This window comes from Scaptodrosophila lebanonensis, unplaced genomic scaffold (assembly GCF_003285725.1).
Source record: "Scaptodrosophila lebanonensis strain 11010-0011.00,11010-0021.00 unplaced genomic scaffold, SlebRS2 tig00000024-arrow-pilon, whole genome shotgun sequence".
Taxonomy (NCBI): domain Eukaryota; kingdom Metazoa; phylum Arthropoda; class Insecta; order Diptera; family Drosophilidae; genus Scaptodrosophila; species Scaptodrosophila lebanonensis.
In genome coordinates, this window is record NW_022060538.1 from 18,083,208 (window position 1) to 18,104,890 (window position 21,683).

The following is a 21,683-nucleotide window of genomic DNA, read 5'->3' on the forward strand; positions in this document are numbered from 1 at the left end:
ATTGGTTAACAGGTTAACAGCAAAATCTTCAAAGAGCTAATCTTTCTCGCGAAATATATATTGTATATTGCTTTTCAAAATCAACATTAATAAAAGCTCTGAAGCTGTTAAAAAAATTGTGAACAAACTCATTTCTCTACTATTTGAACTAAATAGGCGCTGTATTTAATTTCTGTTTGATATTCTATAGTTTTTTTATTTGCACTATTATACATTCATTCGTTTTAGAAGTGTGTACTTCACAAAAATTTTTGTGGATTCAACTTTTACAACAAATTTCTAAGAAATATTTTTAATTTGACGAGTGGTTTTTTTCCAAGCTGGTAAGTGTGAGAAATATTTGAATTGCAGTTTTTGTGTGCTGCGCATAAGTGGGACACATATTTAACTAACTTGTGTATTTTAAGAAATGTAATAACGCTTTTTGTGCATTTTCAAATACAATTTGTCAGTGCTACCAATCCGTCTCGATAAAATTTCAAACATTGCTCACTCGTTGGCGAGTTTTATCGAGATATCGATGGTATCGTTGGCGAGTTTCCCACATCTCTAACTCTAATAGCAGGCTTTTTGTTACTCGGTCTCTGTCATCAGTGCAGGGAGTTTTCATTTTGTTTTTTGTAGTTTTGGCTGTTTTATTTATAGTTTCTTTTTAAAAATAAGTTGGGCAAAATTTCTTGAAATTCGAAACGCAGTGTCAACGTCACCTATTATTTATTTAAATCGGAAAGAGTAAGTGCCAAGGGAGTCTGCACACAAAGTGTAACCAAGATATTGTGAAGTTGTCGTTAAAACTTAAGAACACAAAGTTTCGACACTGTTATGTGCGGCGCGGCAGTATTGGGAAACCACAAATGTCGTCGGACAAAAGGAGTGGCAACTCGCGCGATTGGCAGCTGGAGCGGGCCGATAACAAGTACTCGTGCGTGAGGGGTGAGGACCAGTGCTACCAATTAGGAGGGTTGCAAAGTGGGTAAAATAGCAATTCCGGGGGAATGGCAAGTCGTGGCCTTAGGGAAGAAGAAAAATCAATTGTGGACAGTGAGCGAGAGACACGTGCTATTGCGGGAAAAAACAAAAAAAGAGACAAAATAAGCGGAAGACAATATTCAAACACCGGAGTGACGACAGGAGGGTTGGGATATACACCAGCGAGGCTTCATAGGCAGAGGTAAGGGTCTAAAAAGGGGCCAGTGTGCCAGTGACTAATTTCTTACTATATGTAATAGGAGTAGCAGTAACTGCGGGCGTTCTGGGAAGTGCGCTGTGCGCGGGTCAGCACCGACCGGCAGTACTGGGTCTTAGGCCGGACCTCGGCCCTAGCGGAAGTCAGGCCAATTTCCATGCAACTGGAAGTCTGGGCTAAGTACCCTTCAACATTAAAATACTAAATATTCACACACATTCCGCTCAAACATAGAACCAAAATTGTATATACACCCTACATACATATACATAGCCATCTCACATACACCAGTGCAGCATATAACACAAAATTCAACTAAATACTCACACATATTCCGCTCAAACATAGAACACAAAATTTTATATACACCACACACTCCTTTATATACACTCCATACATGTTCACATACACCATATTCAAACACACACCGAATTTCCATAGCACTCAGACTCACATTCATCCCATAGCCACATAATGTAAAATACAAAACAAAAAAACAACACACAAAACAATTAACAATTTTCTGTTAGACACATAGCCCAAACCATTCACAACATAATATAAAACATTAAACAGAAACACAACACCCAAACATTTAACCATATTGTAATACACACACGCCCATAGCCACATAATGTAAAATACAAAACAAAAAAACAACACACAAAACAATTAACAATTTTCTGTTAGACACATAGCCCAAACCATTCACAACATAATATAAAACATTAAACAGAAACACAACACCAAACAAGTAACCATATTGTAAACAAAAATTCAAATGTATACTTAAGAAAAAAGAACATAAAAAAAAAAAAAAAAAAGAAAAGTAAAAGAAAATGTATAAAGTCTAATATAAGCAAAAGAGGTTGGAATGTGTATTGGAGCGGCGCAGTTTTTTTTTTTTTGTTTATCTCCTTGTCATTACATATCATTACACCCCTCATAACCACATACTCGAGTATAGGTAGGTTAGGAGGTTCGAAAATCGAATAAGATAAATAGGCACAAAGAGCCAACAAACTGCAGCGTCCCAAAACTCAATGGCCTAAATACCCGAATATATTTTTATTGTAATAAAATTTAAAATTTGAAAATGAGTCTGGAGTAGAATCCATTTATGGGGTGAGATGGGGTGACTAAAGTCCCGGAGCAGAAGGGAAACCAAAGCAAGCATGTTGAAGGGAGCCGGCAACAAAATGCCAAAACCGGCTCAAGGTAGGGAGGGCCACGCGGCTACATGACACCAAAGTAGCCACAACTCCACCCAAATTCCACAGGCGTCCCTCAGCCGACAATATGAGTAGGTGTGTTTGATAAAAAAATATAAATTCATTGTTGGTCTGCCGCACCCCTGTCGCGGTCGAATCTGACCCTGAGCCGATGGCTAGCCGGCGTAACGACAGGGGATGCACTGGCAAAGGCGGACATAACAAGATGGCGCCCAATATAAATACACCTGGGTCTACATTTTAGCAAATGTTGCCCCAGTTCGAAGCGAAGTTAAAAGCCAGAGTCTTGTTGTTTGTTTTTTTTGTTGATTTGTATTCTTTATTTAGTGTTTACATGTAAATTTCAACAGCAATAGCTGCTGGCGGCCCCTGAGCTGGCGGGAAACGGTGCAACTGCCAGGTCCGTGGGTGAGCTTCACTAGGGCTCAGCCCATCGTTGCCGCAGTTGCATCTTTCTTACAGCGCGGTGTAGGTTGGTAACCAGCAGAATAGGCGCAGCGAAGGAGCGAGTGTAGCAGGTCCGTGAGGAGTCTTGGTGCCCACTCATTGTTGCCCTACAGGGTGCTCTGAGGCTGGAAAGATAGAGAGTAATGTCTGTCAGGTGTTAAGTAAAGAATAGTATAGTTGCCTTATGTTTTTTTTGTGTTAGTTACCGTTTTTTTTTGTGGTTGTTTGGTAGTTCTTATGAATGGTTGCGTAGTAGGTCCATGTCCTGTCCCAAGCGGAAGGAGCATCGTTGCCCTACGTATCAGAGCATAGGAGCAGCAATTCGCCATAGCCCGAGCAAGATTTGAGTTTTTAGTAGGCGCCTGGAAGAAATTGGGTGGTGTAAAGCGTGCGATACATATGTGTTTGTTTTGGTTGTTTACCTTCTACAGTGACTGCGTGCCGTGGTGCAGCGTCATACTGAGGATCCTCATCTCACCCTTACATGTCTAGTGTTGAGCCTGTGAGAGTAAAGAAAGATTGTTTTGATTTATGCTATTGTCAGTTAGTGTATTAATTACCTTTTATTTATTTATTTGCGTAGCAGCAAATAAATTATCAATAGACGGGGAGTCCATTGTGAATGGTCCCGGTCAAGCACAGCTGTTCCTGGGCTGAACCATCGATATTAATAAGTATCGACAGGGTATTTTGGCACAGATTAGCAGGTCTGTGCATAGGGCGGGAATTTGAAGTTCAACTTATCGTTAGTTTGTTTTTTTTTGGAGTAATTTTTTTCACTTAGTATTTTTTTTGTTAAGTCTTTTGGTATACATTTATTTATTCTCATTTATTTATTCTCATTTATTTATTCTTATTTATTTATTCTTATTTATTTATTCTTATTTATTTATTCTTATTTATTTATTCTTTTTTTTGGTTGTGTGTTTGATGGTATTCCTATATATATATACATAAGCATTTGATTGGATTAAATAATCCAACGGGTACTTAGCTAAGGATATTATCCCCGCTTATCATTTAAGAAAACACATACATACGAGTGGACCGATCTATTTATTTATTCGGAGTTTGCTCGTTTATAATATAGATATAGTTTTTTTTGATATTATAATCGGCGGGTACGGATCCGAGTACTAGCAGTGGTTTTTTTTTGGTTTGGATTAACAAGGTACTGAGAAATGAATCTTGACCCGAATGTTACCCGGAAGGTCAGGCGGAGTCAGGAGTTTATTAGAAATAGGCCATTGGTTCACTTGGACTCTCCTCCTCACGTAGGATTGAGTGAGGCGGGCAAGCCAGCAGAAGCACTCCATGATGACGCATCGCCGCCGAGTGTAAACGAGGCAGCGTTCCGAGGATTCGGGGATGAATTTCCGAACAGTTCCGGAGCAACAACCGGCGCACGCGCGCGTGACTATGGCGGTGAAGAGCAGGGTGGCAGAGCCGAGTCTGCGCTGCCAAGCGAAATTCGGTCAGCGATCAACGTGGCATTAGCACAGGCCCACGAGACGTATCGCGCATCGTTGTCGTCAGAAGTAGAGGCCATTCGAGAGACGATGCAGGCCAGCATGCTGTCGTTCATGCGCGAGATTAATGAGGCAGTGGCAGCGCTGAGGCAGGAGAGAACGCATAGCGCGCCTCCGTCTGTAGCACAGGCGCCGGTGGGCAGGCCAGAGCGAGCTCACGCGCAAATGCAGCGGCCAGCCTTAGGCGGGTACGAGCCGGCAGAGAAAGAAAGAGATTTTGTAAGTAGTAGACCAGCAGCTGCAGCACCGACTCACCTGTTCGTCGACAACCGAACTTTAGAGGCAGAACAAGCGGGCATAGGAGCGGTTTTGTTCCAACTCGATGCAGACGGGGCCGAAAGGCCGATAGCTTTTTTTTCAGCGAAGCTTCGGGGCGCTCAGCTGAGCTATAGTGTCACCGAGAAGGAATGCCTGGCTGCAGTAAAAGCGGTCGAAAGATTCCGGCCGTACGTTGAATTGATGCCGTTTAAGGTGGTGACTGATCACGCCAGCCTGCGGTGGCTGATGTCATTGAAGGAGTTGGACGGTCGATTAGCGCGGTGGTCGTTGGCCCTGCAGAGGTTCGACTTTAATATTGAGCATCGGAAAGGCAAGGAAAATATTGTAGCCGATACCCTCTCACGGCCTTTCGAACTGGAGGAAGTTGATTTTTTTGATTTCGAGACAACCGAGTTCGAAGGTGCGGAGTATACCGAGCGGCTGAAGCAAGTGCGGGAGAACGCGGAGCTATTTCCGGATTTACGCGTGGAGGATGGGCTGTTGTATAAGCGGGCGCAGTTCACGCGGCCCGAGCGAGAGGAATTTTCCTGGAAGCTCTGGGTACCGCGTCCTGTGTCCGCAGCCCTTATACAGCAGGCCCATGAGAGCGACGCGGCTATGCATGGGGGCATGAAGAGGACCATAGAACGGCTCAGGCAGTTTTTTTTCTGGCCCGGGATGGTGGCACAGGTGAGGAGGTACGTTGCCGGCTGTGAAACGTGCAAAGCAACAAAGCACAGCACGCAATTAGCGAGGCCGGTAATGGGCGCCGAAACCGTATCGCTCCGACCAATGCAGAGGCTGCATCTGGATTTTCTAGGGCCGTATCCGAGGTCCAGGAGAGGGAATACCACCATTCTGGTTGTTCTTGACCATCTGTCCAAATTCGTGTGGTTGCGAGCGATGCCAAAAGCAACAGCGGCGGCAGTGGTCCGGTTTCTGCAGGAGGAGGTGTTTTCGGCATTTGGAGTCCCAGAAACCGTCCATACCGACAACGGTAAGCAATTTGTGGCCAACCAATTTACGGGGTTCCTGCAGGGGCTGAGCATCACCCACGTACGCACGGCGAACTATGCCCCACAGGCGAATGCGGCGGAACGCGTGAACCAGACAGTGTTAGCGGCCATCAGGACATATGTACAGGGCGACCACACGAAGTGGGACGAGAAGCTCTCGGACGTGCAGTGTGCAGCACGCAGTGCTATCCATGGCAGCATCGGCACGTCCCCGTATTTCGTTTTGTTTGGGCAGCACATGTTCACCAGCGGGAAGGATTACAAGCTGGCACGCAAGTTGGGGGCGCTGGAGGATGCGGAATTGCGCATGTTGCCCAGATCGGATCAGCAGAAGGCAGTGCGGGATGAGGTACAGCAGAGTGTCCACCTGGCATATGAAAAGGCGAAACGGCAATACGATAAGCGTGCGAGGATGGTAGCGTACGTACCTGGCCAGGAGATTTACAGGCGAAACTTTGTCCTCAGTCGTTTTAAGGACAACGTGAACGCGAAGCTGTGCCACAAGTATGTGAAATGCCGTGTCCGGAGCAGCGTGGGCAACAGCCTGTACGAGTTGGAGGACATGCACGGGCGTCGGTTGGGAGTCTTCCACGCCAAAGATTTAAAGCAATAGCTAAGGCCCGGCTTTGTTCGTCGGTAGACCGAGAGACCCATCTCAGGGTGTGGGCGGTGGCCTACGTTGGGCAGAGAAAGAACCGCGGCGCTTCTCACTCCCGTTTCTTCCGTTTGGCACCAAAATAAAACCGGAGTGTGGTGTTATGTGCGGCGCGGCAGTATTGGGAAACCACAAATGTCGTCGGACAAAAGGAGTGGCAACTCGCGCGATTGGCAGCTGGAGCGGGCCGATAACAAGTACTCGTGCGTGAGGGGTGAGGACCAGTGCTACCAATTAGGAGGGTTGCAAAGTGGGTAAAATAGCAATTCCGGGGGAATGGCAAGTCGTGGCCTTAGGGAAGAAGAAAAATCAATTGTGGACAGTGAGCGAGAGACACGTGCTATTGCGGGAAAAAACAAAAAAAGAGACAAAATAAGCGGAAGACAATATTCAAACACCGGAGTGACGACAGGAGGGTTGGGATATACACCAGCGAGGCTTCATAGGCAGAGGTAAGGGTCTAAAAAGGGGCCAGTGTGCCAGTGACTAATTTCTTACTATATGTAATAGGAGTAGCAGTAACTGCGGGCGTTCTGGGAAGTGCGCTGTGCGCGGGTCAGCACCGACCGGCAGTACTGGGTCTTAGGCCGGACCTCGGCCCTAGCGGAAGTCAGGCCAATTTCCATGCAACTGGAAGTCTGGGCTAAGTACCCTTCAACATTAAAATACTAAATATTCACACACATTCCGCTCAAACATAGAACCAAAATTGTATATACACCCTACATACATATACATAGCCATCTCACATACACCAGTGCAGCATATAACACAAAATTCAACTAAATACTCACACATATTCCGCTCAAACATAGAACACAAAATTTTATATACACCACACACTCCTTTATATACACTCCATACATGTTCACATACACCATATTCAAACACACACCGAATTTCCATAGCACTCAGACTCACATTCATCCCATAGCCACATAATGTAAAATACAAAACAAAAAAACAACACACAAAACAATTAACAATTTTCTGTTAGACACATAGCCCAAACCATTCACAACATAATATAAAACATTAAACAGAAACACAACACCCAAACATTTAACCATATTGTAATACACACACGCCCATAGCCACATAATGTAAAATACAAAACAAAAAAACAACACACAAAACAATTAACAATTTTCTGTTAGACACATAGCCCAAACCATTCACAACATAATATAAAACATTAAACAGAAACACAACACCAAACAAGTAACCATATTGTAAACAAAAATTCAAATGTATACTTAAGAAAAAAGAACATAAAAAAAAAAAAAAAAAAGAAAAGTAAAAGAAAATGTATAAGGTCTAATATAAGCAAAAGAGGTTGGAATGTGTATTGGAGCGGCGCAGTTTTTTTTTTTTTGTTTATCTCCTTGTCATTACATATCATTACACCCCTCATAACCACATACTCGAGTATAGGTAGGTTAGGAGGTTCGAAAATCGAATAAGATAAATAGGCACAAAGAGCCAACAAACTGCAGCGTCCCAAAACTCAATGGCCTAAATACCCGAATATATTTTTATTGTAATAAAATTTAAAATTTGAAAATGAGTCTGGAGTAGAATCCATTTATGGGGTGAGATGGGGTGACTAAAGTCCCGGAGCAGAAGGGAAACCAAAGCAAGCATGTTGAAGGGAGCCGGCAACAAAATGCCAAAACCGGCTCAAGGTAGGGAGGGCCACGCGGCTACATGACACCAAAGTAGCCACAACTCCACCCAAATTCCACAGGCGTCCCTCAGCCGACAATATGAGTAGGTGTGTTTGATAAAAAAATATAAATTCATTGTTGGTCTGCCGCACCCCTGTCGCGGTCGAATCTGACCCTGAGCCGATGGCTAGCCGGCGTAACGACAGGGGATGCACTGGCAAAGGCGGACATAACAACACTCAAATTGTTTATTTAGCAAGCCAGCATACAAACGCGCATACGTACGCACGCCTTACACGCAAATAATTCCTTTCTCATGTGCCCTGCAAATCAGTAAAAATTGGTAACATGTCAAGCCAAGTGGCGGGTGCTGTCAAAGCTGGCGGCACCCCTTTGAGCGCGGCTAACCCGAATGCCACGGGCGGCAGTAAAGATGACGACAATGGCGCAAGCAAAGACGCTGGCGCTGTCGTCACACAAGCTGATGCTGTGCCAACTGAACTAACAAATGGCGTCAGCGTCCATGCTTTTGTGCCGAATGCCACGTCGGGTGGAAGAAAAGCGGGCGGTGGTACAGCCTTGTCTAAGGCTCCGGCAGCCAATCATGAGACTCAGTTTTTCTTCGAGGACGAAGTGTTCCGCATCGACCGCAAGGGGCGTGTGCGTTTTGGCGTCATAACGGAGACTCCAGAATCGTATTCCTCGGACGAGGAGGATGACACGGACGATGTGTTGGGCAGGGGTGAGGTCCGTGTCGCCTTTTATCCGGATGGCAAGGAAATTGTGCAGACAGAACAATCGGTGCGTATAGAGAATGAGGTTATGTAATTCCCGCTTTAAATAACTGTTGTCAACTTCATTTTTTTCAATTGTTTGTTTTGTCTTTTTTGGTTTTGACAACTGTTTCTCGTTCTTTTGTTTCCCCGTTATTGCCATTGGTGTTGACACGTGTTGTTTGCATGGCCATGGCCAAAAATGTCGCATTTAAAAATGAAAACTCTGTTATAGATTGGCCTAGCGGATCGCACATTAATGCCTGGAGATGTGGTGCGCCGTCGCTTGCCTGGACAAAAGGATTTGACTGGACAGACTGGCTATGTGCGTGACGTGAGCGTGCGAGCAGATGTTAAGGTGTTGGGAACCAAATACATAATTAAGAACGTGCCGTCAGAGCGTCTGCGTCAGATTTCTGAGTGGGCTCGTGATGTGCCCGTATGTTTTGGCACTTGGATCGGCACCACCCTGTCTGTCGATGAGTCGGCCGTACTAAAGTGAGTATTAAACGCTTAGAGTTTTACATTTTTACCTTGAACTTTGCATTTGTTGTTCTGCTTGTTGCATTAGGTCAGCAAATGGCGCATGCCTGGAAATTACATCGAACGATTTTCACAAGTTCAAGGATGTCTATGGGCCAAGTGTTCGTGATGTTTTTAATCCAAATGTCTATTATCCTGGCAATATCGTTAAGGGGCGATTGCCTCCATTAGATCGCGTTAAAAATTTAACTCCTGAGATATCATTGCCACCTAATCGCAAATACCGCTCTGTTGTAAGTTGTAACTATAAATATACATATATGTGGGATGGTACCTGATTGCGTGTATATATATTTTGTGTCTTTGCAGTACACCGTTGAATCGGTGAAAACAACAGCTATTACTGTGGCTTGGACTTGCAAAGCCGTATCGCATTGTGATAAGGGAAATGATACGGATCCGCTGAAGCAGCCGAAGAGCTGCATCAAGGGCGACGATCTGGTGAACGTGAAGCGCTTAAATCTATACGAATCCTACATGTTGCAAATTCACGATCGATTCTACCTCAAATATTCGAAATGTGATAAACTAGACAAATTATCCAATTGGGAGGCGGAGCAAGGTAAAATGGGCCCTCACGTTAAATGTCTTTGTGTCCCATTCACGTATTTGTGTTTGCAGCTCTGGTGTACCTTGCAATCTTTCAACGTCAGCAAAGCGATCTATGCAAACAAAACGCAGCCAACGGCATAGATAATACGCCCTCAACAGCATCCGGATCACGAGTGTCGCGCCACGGGAACAAGGCCCGCAGATATGCCACCAAAAACAGTATGATGAGATTGCAGCGCTCGCAAGCATCATCCGAACATTTTAATATGAGTGCCACCACAACGGTATCCCCAACAAAGGTGCAAAGTAAACCTGAAGTCTCAAAAACGGATGATATCTGGGACTCGGTGGAAGAAGACGATGATGATGAGGAGACACAGGAGCCACAGGATGCGCCGGACGCAGTGACCGAAGTGGTTGATTCAATGGAGACCGAGCTAGCTGATCCCACCAATGAGGATTCAATCGAAGCAACCACGACCACAGCGTTAAGCAACGCTGCTCCATCGCAGGTGGCTCGCTTCGCTTCGCGCTATGCGAAGCGTCGTCATGTCAAAAAGAAAATGCGTATGAAGAAGCCACTTGCTTCGCCTTTCGCCAAAAAAGACGGTGATCCCAAAGATGGTGATGAACTGGTCGTTGAAACACTAGTCGTATATAGTACCGTGACAGTGGTATGGCAAGATGGCACCGTAGAACCAAACGTACCGTCCACTGAGCTCTATCCCATACACCATTTGGACAATCATGAGTTCTTTCCTGGTGATTTTGTTAGCAAGTCTAACGATTGTGGTCCCTCGCATACAGACTACGGCGTGATTCAGTCCGTTGACCACGACGAACGTATTGCCAAAGTGAAATGGTTTAACATTTATGCTAACATGGATAACCCTATGTAAGTTTGAAAAAAGAGCGTTCGATTTTAAATCGAACCACCTGACAATTGTTGACATATTCCACAGCTTATTGACTTATTCCAAATTGCTATAAACACTGATATGCAAATTAATTTACAGACCATCTTGCAAGGAAGTTGAAGAGCTTAGTGTCTATGATATAAAGGATCACACGGACTATCAATATCGGCCTGGAACTATGGTTATACGTGTTTCAAACTTCACGGGAGAAGACCTCAATTCCACGGCCGGCCAAGTGATAGACAACTTTCCCGATGGGCGTGTGCGCGTTTGGTGGGCGAAAGGCCACATTACCATGTGTTATCCGCAAGATCTGTTTGAAATAAATCACAGCGATCAGGACCAGGAACCCTATGAGTCAGATTGCTCGGATGATTCGTGGGAGACGCAATCAGATGGCAGTGGTTTAAATATTAGCCTCAACTCGCTGGACAGCGAGGAACACATCATTTCGGGTATAGACTCGGCCCAAAAGGCTTTGAAGCGTCTAGAAAAATTATTCCGCGTATCACCGGAACAAAAGAAAACCACAGTACTAAACGATTTGGTTTCTATTTATAAGAACTGTCGTTTTTTGGACCGTTTGCTAGGTACCAAGTTCTTTCATGAGGATAACTTCCAGGGAATAGTGCGCCGAAAAGTGTTAAGCAAGACCTGCTCCCATCCAACCAAAGAAGATGAAACAATGGATCTTAAGCCGTCAGTCAATCTTGCGGCCAATACCAATGTCACATTGCCCGAGACAACAGAAACCGATGCAACAAAGCCCGAGCCAACAGCCCAGTCCACACCCAATAAGGACAAGTCTTTCCAAGGTATGGGACAGTTCGAACCAATGCAATGCGACGGAGCTGTAATGCGACGCGAAGATGAATCCGCGGAATTTTCGGATGAAAGTGATAAGCTTATTCTTGAAAATGTAGAGCTCTCAGCAAGCGAAACGAAGTTAACTCACAAACAGCTCATTTCCAAATACCGCCTCGAATATGCAACCATGTTGAACACGGCTCGCACGAGTATTGCCAAGGCTTTCGAGAAAGGCAAGCAATGCAAGGTAACTAAAGGTCACTTTGTAAATATAATCAAATGTTATATCATGGATTGATTTTTCAGAATGATTCCGGTGTTAGTTCGCGAGGTGAAAATACCTCGAACGACTTCTCCTTTGTCAAAGAACCAAAGCAGAAATCTGAGACACTTCATGCTACCTCTGATACGAGCATCGAGTTGATCGTTAGACAAGACACAAGTGTGTGTGAAATATTTTGCTTCCTGCTTAACGAGCATTTGGACAAATGTCGCGAACAGATCGAGAAAAACTTTGCCAAGTCGAAGGAAAAAGACATTGATGATGAAGATGCAGTTCCTAGCGATGAAAAATCAGCCATGAGTAACAAGTCCGAAGAAGATCTCGCAGTTCCTATCTCCAATAAGGAGAAAAATGATGAGGGTGACGATGATGCACTTGAGGACGCAATTAACTTGAACGGACATTGTGAATCGTTGCCATCGCTGGACAGTCCTGTTGCCTGCTCATCGCCTTCGCAAATCTTAGACTTTACGCCTATTAGTGAAAATTGCTTTGTGGTACAACCAGGTGCTCCACCTAATCACCACTTCTACGCCAACATCATACACCCAATGAATCGGTCGCAATATCAGCGTGCCATTCAGCGTGAGTATCGGATGTTGCAGGCTTCGTTGCCACAAGGTGTGTTTGTGCGCGCCTACGAAAATCGGATGGATTTGATGTCTGTCATGATGGTTGGCCCTAAACGTACGCCATATCAGAATGCGCTCTTCTTCTTTGATTTCCAAATGGGTCGCGAATATCCGAAAAGTCCGCCCACATGCCATTATATAAGCTATTGCACCGAACGTCTCAATCCAAATCTATATGAGGAGGGCAAGGTGTGTGTATCGCTCCTAGGCACCTGGGCCGGGCGTGATTACGAGGTCTGGTCGCCTGACAGTACAATGTTGCAGGTGTTGGTCTCCATACAGGGTCTAATACTTGTCGATGAACCCTACTACAATGAAGCTGGCTATGAAAAGCAACGGGGTGCGTAGCACTAACAACATGGCTACAAATTACAATTTAATTTACTATTATTGCTTTACCATACAGGTACTCAGCTGGGCTGTGAAAACTCTCGTGTCTATAACGAAATGGCTATTATAAAAATTGCACACTCCACAGTAAAGCAATTACAGAATCCTCCCCAAATATTTCGCAAAGAGGTACTTGACCATTTCAGGGAGTTTGGCGACGAGCTGCATGGTCGTATGCAGGGCTGGTCGGACTTTTCGCTGGAGGCGCAACGTCTAAAAGTGGCCACCATTGATGGTGCGTATCTAATTATGTTATAAATTCAAGCCTCGCCTACACAAATCTATCTTTTGTAGATATGCCTAAGGAGTACAAAGAACGCTGTGATCTGCCCGAATTTCCCTTGTTGCCCTGCAGTCGTGGCTTCTGTGTGGCTGTGAAGGGCGTATTGACCACAATGAAAAACGAGCTAAATGTCTTAAAAAATGAGAAGCCAATGGCGGCCGCACCGCGTGCCGCGCCCGAAGACGTTTAATATGGATGAATGGATGGTTGCCGATTATAACATTCAAATGATCCCAGGCATATACCACCACTTTCTGCTTTGTACAATATCTTTGCCTTCAACTCGGTGCCTACCACACACAAGACTGCGCACCCTGTCCAGAAAATAGTTGGACCCGACAATGGGCAAAAGCTTTTACTTTAAGCTTTATTTTATAATGCCATATACATACTCTCGAATATTCTCGAATATCTGCAGTTAAACACATGGCTAATAGGCCTTTTATTTAGAATTTTAATCAAAAATTATTTTGAAATGCTTATTATTTTCAATCTTAATTAAAGGAATCTCCAAATTGCCTCTGTGTGCTTTGTCTAGCGTAAAGTTGAGTTTGAAATGTAAGCGTGAGAAATAATAAGCCGAAGCCAAACACTAAGCATTGTTTTGTTTAAGTTCTTTGATATTTAAACAGTCGTCCCAGTTTATGTTGGAAAAGCTAACTCCTGCCTTCATTATGTATTTATGTAACTTATTAGTCTAGATATAAACGATATTATAGAGATATACATTCCAGTAGTTTTTAGCCTAAGCACCTAGCAAAAAGCAGCATTATCTCTAATGTTATCACATATTTATGTAAGACTATGTGATTCAAAAATAATTGCTATACAAATAGCTTCGAAAACATCGCTTCGATTTCAATATTAGAAATAATACGTTTAGAGTAACGAAACTTAAGTAACAATTTGTTCCAAAGAATGGGATACCAATCCCAAATAGATAGCGGGCTTCAAGAGGCGTTTCGAATTTGAAATCGATATGTTGGTTTCGAAGACTAGTACAAGTACGAGTATTGTAAAATTTTGTTATTAAACGGCACCGAAAACTGCTATAAAAACGATTAGATAAAAGTATTTGTGAATAAATAAGCAACTTTATTTGTGCAAAATTACTTCAGCTTGTTATCATCCATCAATCACGGTTGTAGCTTTTCACGTATCCAATCAATATAGGCGCCCACGCGTGTATACACACCCGGCCAACCCTTTAGACCGCAGGGTATTGGACCTGGCGTAAAATGTTATGAATAAGCATATTATCAAACAAAATACAAGTATGCTTAATCTATGGTCACACAGGCAAATAATTTGCACAGAAACAGATGTTACATTCAAAGTAAATCTTAAAATGTATTGCTAAAGTAGAAAGTACACTGTAGAGTATTGCTATTGCTTCTTATTGTATGATTATCAATGTTGTGTACAAATTATTTGACCGTCTGACCTGCATCAATGAATTGGTCATTTATTCAGATCCTTAATACTTACCGTACGATGTAATGCCAGCTGCGAAGTAAATAACCTGCTTGTTCACAAGATTACTTAACATAAGTGGACCACCACTGTCGCCGCCACAGGTATCTTCGTTTTCCTTGCCGCCGGCGCACATTTGCATCTCTTCAGACAACCGAACCCTGTATATATCATATTTGTCCTGGCAACGCGTTATGTTCCACACATCGACAGTTAGCTTCAGTTTGACTTCGCTCGACGTGGCGTTCTGCGTACTGCCCCAGCCGGCCACATCCATGCCGTAGCCCACGAAGCTATTGGCGCGCACCTCGGACGAGATGGGTAGACAAATGGGCTTCACATATTCCGTATAAGCCACCGACTCCTTGAGACGAAGCAGAGCAATGTCGTGCAGCTGATGAATGGAGGCCTTATCATACATCTCATGCAGAATACGTCGCTCCACCTCCACATCGATGTGCAGTGGAGCACAGGTACGCTTCCCATTCAGCTCGTCAACGCAATCTGGTGCCGTACTCGTATCCCACTCACCCAAACGGACGCTATGGAGCAACCAAGTATCGGGTAACTTAAGACTCGACAGACAGTGGCCAGCGGTCAGGACATAGCGCGTATTAATCAAAGCACCGCCACAGCCAAAACTAAACTGGTTGGAGGCTGTGGTACCAAAGAAATATGTTATTTATTGATACTTTTTCGAAATGAAATTATAGCTTTGTTATATTATTCTCAGTTTTCAATAAGGATGTTGATTTCTGACCAACTAAACTATTTGATGACACTTTTGGGAGAAAGGTGGAGAAAGATGCTCTATTCATAGTTGCAATAAAATAAATTTTTAATAATTTTGAGCATATTTCTTGAAATCACTTAATGAATGTTTAATATTTTATAAATTGTTTTCTAAACCACAGAAAACAATATTTTTATACCCTGTACTCAAAGGGTGCAAGGGTATATTAGTTTTGTGCGAGTGCACATGGAACACACAGAAGGAGGCTTGGTAGACCCCACAAAGTATATATATTCTTGATCAGCATGACAAGCCGAGTCGATATAGCCATGTCCGTCTGTCTGTCTGTATGAACGCAAGGATCTCCGAAAGTATAAGAGCTAGAATAACCAAACTTGGTATACAGATTCTCCTGAGACCGAGAAAGGACGAGTTTGTTCATTTTTTCTGATCCACCCCCCCCCCCCACTCCCCACCTATTAACGATAACTCCCGTAATTCTTGAAATTTTGAACTAAAATTTGGTAGTCACATTAGGTTAGGTATTATATAACCGTATACCAAGTCTCATTATGATAGAATGATCGGAAAGAAAGTTATAGCCATATAACCAGGCCCAATGCACACATACATACATATGTACAAGTACACAAACACGCATAAGGCACGATTCTGATGTAAATGTATGTATGCATGCATGGAATATTTTATATTTAATTTAGTTAATTAATTAAATTAATTTAGTTAATTAATTAAATTAATTAATTAATTTAATTACTTTTTTGTGGGTGGGTACAGGGTATTTAAGAGTTGAGCCTGCTCGACTTTAGCATTCCTTTCTTGTTTTTTAAAAAGAAGTCGCATGTCTGCTCAGACAGACGAAGAATTATGAAACATGATTGTACGATATGTGAAAAGAAATCTATAAGATCAATGATGCGTACTCCTTGTCCTTTTAATGGTATAATTTAAGTACATATAATCTTCCAAACTAAGTATATTAATGAAAGGATTCACTTACGTTTTTTGTAACGTATCAGCACCATCCAGGGAAACTCATCGAGTTTGGTCCTTGTGCCCCCGATGATGTAATTGCTAAAGAATGTTCCACAGGTGCCCATTTGGGGCAGAACATCCCCGAGCTCTTCCCCATTCCGCGAATCGAAACTGGGTGTTTTCTTGGACCGACTATTGGGACAACAGACGAGAATGCGTTCCACTACACCACCCACACGGGTATTGTCCAATCCACATTGACTCTCCATGAGCAATTTACGTTCGCTATCCGTTGTCTCTGTCTTGTTCAATATCTCGTACAGATATAGACAGTCCTGAATATGTATGCATAGGCCTGGTTCCTTGCTCGGCGCCGTGCAGGCCCCGAAATCGGACAACGCAGCTGCAGCGGTGTCTGAACGCAACAAAATTATAATAAGGTATGCGGTATCGTTTGTATTTCTCTCACTAGATTGCGAAATTGCTTAATTAAATATATATATAGTAACCGGTACTACCGGTTCTCATTTGACGAGTCCGGCCCACCAACATGTCGCCGCATCTGTGCTTGCCGGCTGCTCGGACAATATTTTCTGATAAGTGTTTTGTTTGTGCTTTACACCTTGCCTCCGTATGTAAATTGGGAAATGCGGAGTATTTTTAAAAAAAATATACAAGGTTCAGTTTATTAAAAGGTACGCAGCACTCAAAAAGAGATGAGTTCCCTAAAAAGTATATATGTATGGATATGTATTAGAATGGAGCTATCTTGGTAAGTAAAAGAGCTAGGGCTATCAAATCTGGAATGTTAATCTGAAAATTTAGGGCCTCTAGTGAGGGAATTTTTCTTCAACTATTGGTATTGAAATTAAATTCGTAAAATATCAAATATGTAAGCAGTAAACAAAATGTTGAGGGCTGATAAGTGCAGACTATACAAAATTCGGTAAAACTTCTGAACTGTTTTTACAACTGAGCTCATATTTTGACAAAATAATGGGTAGGTATGAATGGGCATTGCAATTTGTGTGGGAATGATACTTTTTTATTTAAAAACTAATTTTAGGAAAACATATGGTTTTAATAACACTTGCAATCTCGGTATACGTATTCGTATGTAGTCGCAGATGTTGACCGGATTCGTCTTGATATTGAAACTGATTAAAATGAATGGCGCTTTCAGATTGTTTAATGCTGAAATCTGGTTTCGGCGTTTGTTTATATTGTATTTGGTTTGTAACACATAATTGGGGGTCGCTAACCAATTTTAAAATTTCAACGCCTTCTGCTTACCCGCTCTTGCCAAACTAGCGATAGCGCTAATCAATAGCAAAAATAGAAAAAACGTCATTTTTTTTATATCGATCTGCTTATCTTGAAAGCGAGATTTGTGGTCCAAAATAGGGAATGTTAAAGAGTTGCGCGGCAAGATTTCGAATCGCAAACAAACCGTGTAGAGCGAGCTTCAGACAGAGACTAAAGTCTTGCCGACTTGGACCAGTCGGTTTAAGCTTTACTAATTACTTGCGGCTGCTAATAGGTTGTTGTTGCTGCTGCGGTCATTAATGCTGCTTTGTAGCGTTGACTGCGCTGTTATCAATATCGCCGGCAAGTACGTTGGGAGGTGTTTGGTGTCAAAAGGTGATTGCTGATCGATTGCGCTCTGCGGTTTTGCCACTGTCCGCTCATTGCACTTTGTTTGATGAAAGGCAAATACATATGTATGACATTGTTAAATGTGCTTTTCCGGGAAAACTTCATATTTACAATAATTAGCATATTTAGGTAGCCATCTCGATGATAAAACAATAAAATTTCAAGTTTCGCTGTCTGTGCTTTACTATAAATATGCTGTTAGTTAAATAGCTTGTATACAAATGCTTACAATTAATGCTTGCAGCAAACAAATTGCCATTTAGCATTGCTCAACCGGTTATTAAATGTATATAATTGTGGTTACTATTCCTGGCTGCGACGACACAGAACACTTGAAACTTTGAACTTGTGCTGGGATGCTTGGGCCTAAATCTTATTGCCGTTGTTGGCATAATTGTAGACTTGCTGGAAACCTTCGCCATCATCACCCTCGCCATCATCAGAATCATCCGAATCGAACGTATTATCAGGTATATCGTACAAGCGAATAATTGGCTTGTTCGGGTCCTTCATTATCAAATATTTGCCATCCTTCTGCTTCATAACAATGTCAATGATGCAACGCAAAATACCCCAGGCGTTGTCCATACTCAAGTTGATTTGTGTGGCAAACTCGTGCGGTTTAAATTGCTGGGTGCCCAGGATTACGTGACGCGAATGGTCGCGTGGGTTGATACGTGAGACATAGCCCAATTTTAGCTGATCGGAGCCCGCGAGTACAGCCTGCACCGTCCACTTGGCCAGTTTGCAGGCATTGTTTCGCAATTCATTGGCCAAAACCGCGCCGCGTTGCGTGTCTAGCTTCTGACGCCATTCCACACCATTGGCCAGCTTCGAGTCCCATTCGTTAAGCGCCTTAATGGATAGGAATTGTGGCTCTCCACTGGGCGTCTGCAGAACACCGTCGTGTTCACAACGCGCAACCAAAACCTGCACAAATTCAGATGAAATAAATGATAAAGATAGAGAACGACTAATTAACTGCACTCACAATATCGCTGCCCAGATCCCATTTCTTGTAGCGATAGCCAACGCTGGCAACTTGAATGTCCTCGTCCTCGCTAATAAACGGATTGGTCTCTTCAAACTTGTACTTCGCTTCCTGATCGCCCGTTTTTAGCACCTGCTGGCTAAAGTTGTGATTGATGAAGGTGGCCTCAATAGCCAGATTTCTGGGCGAATTGCATGAACTATCATCGTCGGTTGGAGGCTCCACAGATGTTTCGTTGACGGTCAGTAAATCAAATTCAGTATGATCGCGCTTGTCCATGAAGATTTTGTCACCTGCAAGATACACATTAGCTTAGATGGAATGTTTTTTACAGATAAAATGCCGTCTACCTACCGACTTTCTCGATAACAATATCCCAAGAGTAATTGGAGCGTGTTGAGCACATAATGGTGGCCAAAATAGCATCCGTAGCAAATACATTTCCCACCGTCTTGGACAATCTACGTATGACCGGATCATCAGTGGTGGTAACAGTGTGAACAATTCGGTCAATTTTCTGCAGCGGTTTCTCATTCTTTACATTGATGCGGTCGTACGTCTTGTCGTAGTATTCCAACGTGCCGCAAGTGGTAATATCCTCACCCTCCTTAATATTGGGCAGCGACAGCTTGATGAGACGCGGAAAGTCCATCTCCTCAATTGAAAGCCAGTCAGCGCGCACGGCCACCGAAGATTCGCGTATCTTGGGCGGAGCACCACGAGAGCCGAATTTCTTGCCAACACCACGACGCGGATCTCGTGCCTTGACATTCTTGCCGCTGAGCGTTGTCATGCCGTGCGAGTTCATACCACCGCGAGCATTGCGGCCACGTCCTGAGCGTGAATTCCTCATATTGCGGAAGCGTCCGCGTTGGTGCGGCGGCTTTTGGACACGGGCGGTATCCACCAGATGGAAAGTAGTCTCGTCCTCCTCATGGTAGTAGGCGTACTGGTTGCCAGTGCCAAAAGTGGAGGCATACTTGTCTGTAAGCAGTAATCATTGTTTAAGTAATGAGCATGTTAAGGCTGCTGGCTGCTACTGCCACGACACACACAAACAAAGCACACATGTACCTAACCTCACTTCGCGAGTCTTTGCATATGCCATGGCTTTTGAAATTCTACTCACTCTGATACTTCTTGTCATTGTTGGAAGTGCTTGTCCAGTCACAGATCTTGCCTAGGCGATCGCTTTTGCTAAACGGCTGGTATGGTACATCCTTAAACGTGTCCGGCAGCTCGCATGGTCCCCAGCCCTGCTCGTTGAATTGTACGGTCGGTTTCTCGAAGGTCGGAAACTGCGCCGCGGTGTTTATAGTCTCGCTCATCTCACGTTTTACACTCGTTTCCTTTATTTAATTAACAATTTTTTTAATTATGCCAAGTAATATTCCAGTGCAAAAAAAAGATTGTGTGACGAGTCGCAAAACTAGGTGCGAAGGAGAGAGCAAAAGGTAGCGCGTTATAGGGCTGACAAAGCAAGAGCTGTGATGACGATAGTCTTGGTTGTATCGATGACGGTTTGGTATTTATCAACACTGAGCATCGATGTCGCAAATGCTCGTTAGGTGGCGCCTTTTCAAATTGCTGATAAGTTAAATTTGCTAATATTTATTCTTATACATACTTGTATGAATAATTTTATTTGCAACCTTTTAACAGTTTTAAATGTATTGCTACTGACAATTCTTCAGAATTTTGTTAAATTTAGCTTGATATTTAGAACAAAAGGTACTATCGAAGTGGTCGTTTAGATTCTCCTGATCATCGAAATCCAAGTGCTGCAAGTTGGTCAATTGTTGTTATTTTTGTATTTAACTTGTTATTTTTTAACTTACATTGTCCACAGCTATAGCCGGCACACCTTGGTGTGGCACCTTATCCGTTTCCTTGCCGTATTTGCTCAGAATCTCATCCACGGTGCGCTCCTTTTTGCAAAGCTTCACATCCCCTATGTTTATTTGATAACGATTGGCGCATATTTCCAATTTATTTTTGCGACTCCGCATCATGCAACTTATTAGTTTTAATGCAGTCTCAATATCGTGATGTTCCAATATGCAGGCGTGCCAGGCGTTCAACTCACATTCATTTGTGCCATGTTGACAAGTGATTTTGCCATGTTTGTCAGCCTGTAAATCATTCAGAATTAACAATTTTCACCAAAACCCAGTAAGGGAATGTGAAATACACACCCTAGCGTTGCCGTAGGGCACCAGGGTCAGCTGAGTGTAGGGCAGGCGATCCTTCATCGAGGGATACAACTGTTGGGTCATAAATTGCATGCAGTAGGGACAGAGCGCCTCATAATAGAGCGTGATGGGCAGTCTGTCGGTGGCGGGGTCGCGATGACGCTGCAAAAATGCTCTCGTAAAAATATTGATGATTGTTGTTAATTACGTCTTACCCTCGCATAGATCCAGGTTACATTAATACCCAATAAAATGGCTACAGGGAGCAATATGCCTCCAAAAAACTTCATTACGGTTGAATTACGTTCTTGGTTTCGTTGCTTCTGTCACTTACGGCCGTCGGCTTAGCACTGAAATTAATTCAAAATTTGTGCACGGTGCTGTTTCCGATTGTTGAACTCATTGATGATTGTCAACATGTCCGTAAGCCAGTGGCGTACGTTGAATCGGAAGATATGAAGGGGATCCATTT

At 43.3% G+C, this 21,683-nt stretch overlaps 5 protein-coding genes and 1 long non-coding RNA gene across 7 annotated transcripts; 1 reads left to right on the plus strand and 5 right to left on the minus strand.

Annotated features, from left to right (window-relative positions):
• The first annotated feature begins 257 nt into the window (after nt 1-257).
• On the plus strand, nt 258-14,282 carry LOC115621340 ((E3-independent) E2 ubiquitin-conjugating enzyme). The gene is made up of 10 exons (XM_030514959.1): nt 258-323; nt 8,325-8,791; nt 8,999-9,261; nt 9,335-9,539; nt 9,616-9,868; nt 9,928-10,753; nt 10,875-11,829; nt 11,889-12,837; nt 12,904-13,122; nt 13,182-14,282. Exons 2-10 carry the CDS (start codon nt 8,339-8,341, stop codon nt 13,358-13,360), a joined length of 4,302 nt encoding a protein of 1,433 aa, XP_030370819.1. The 5' UTR covers nt 258-323; nt 8,325-8,338; the 3' UTR covers nt 13,361-14,282.
• On the minus strand, nt 2,644-3,545 carry LOC115621343. Its single transcript, XR_003995259.1, has 4 exons — nt 3,426-3,545; nt 3,288-3,365; nt 3,072-3,227; nt 2,644-2,990 (listed from the first exon to the last, which is right to left on the minus strand). It is a non-coding gene; the product is annotated as an uncharacterized LOC115621343 (long non-coding RNA).
• Nucleotides 3,903-6,506, minus strand: LOC115621342. 2 transcript variants are annotated; one of them, XR_003995258.1, is made up of 3 exons: nt 6,097-6,500; nt 4,650-6,035; nt 3,903-4,573 (listed from the first exon to the last, which is right to left on the minus strand). XR_003995258.1 is itself a non-coding variant. In XM_030514962.1 (3 exons), the coding sequence occupies exons 1-2, from the start codon at nt 5,699-5,701 to the stop codon at nt 4,926-4,928; spliced, it is 714 nt and encodes a 237-aa protein (XP_030370822.1). In that variant the 5' UTR covers nt 5,702-6,506; the 3' UTR covers nt 3,903-4,573; nt 4,650-4,925. The 2 variants fall into 2 exon arrangements, 1 of the variants encoding a protein (XP_030370822.1); XM_030514962.1 differs by having other exon boundaries at nt 4,650-4,946; nt 5,009-6,506.
• Nucleotides 14,245-18,049, minus strand: LOC115621341 (spaetzle-processing enzyme-like). Its single transcript, XM_030514961.1, has 4 exons — nt 17,666-18,049; nt 16,398-16,787; nt 14,659-15,300; nt 14,245-14,398 (listed from the first exon to the last, which is right to left on the minus strand). The coding sequence occupies exons 1-4, from the start codon at nt 17,721-17,723 to the stop codon at nt 14,307-14,309; spliced, it is 1,182 nt and encodes a 393-aa protein (XP_030370821.1). The 5' UTR covers nt 17,724-18,049; the 3' UTR covers nt 14,245-14,306.
• Nucleotides 18,050-18,186: 137 nt separating this feature from the next.
• LOC115620565 (eukaryotic translation initiation factor 3 subunit D-1) lies at nt 18,187-20,446 on the minus strand. The gene is made up of 4 exons (XM_030513854.1): nt 20,149-20,446; nt 19,374-20,003; nt 19,020-19,312; nt 18,187-18,958 (listed from the first exon to the last, which is right to left on the minus strand). The coding sequence occupies exons 1-4, from the start codon at nt 20,345-20,347 to the stop codon at nt 18,395-18,397; spliced, it is 1,686 nt and encodes a 561-aa protein (XP_030369714.1). The 5' UTR covers nt 20,348-20,446; the 3' UTR covers nt 18,187-18,394.
• A 183-nt stretch (nt 20,447-20,629) lies between these two features.
• On the minus strand, nt 20,630-21,580 carry LOC115621559 (GILT-like protein 2). The gene is made up of 4 exons (XM_030515232.1): nt 21,427-21,580; nt 21,215-21,373; nt 20,858-21,151; nt 20,630-20,800 (listed from the first exon to the last, which is right to left on the minus strand). The coding sequence occupies exons 1-4, from the start codon at nt 21,499-21,501 to the stop codon at nt 20,696-20,698; spliced, it is 633 nt and encodes a 210-aa protein (XP_030371092.1). The 5' UTR covers nt 21,502-21,580; the 3' UTR covers nt 20,630-20,695.
• Nucleotides 21,581-21,683: the final 103 nt, after the last annotated feature.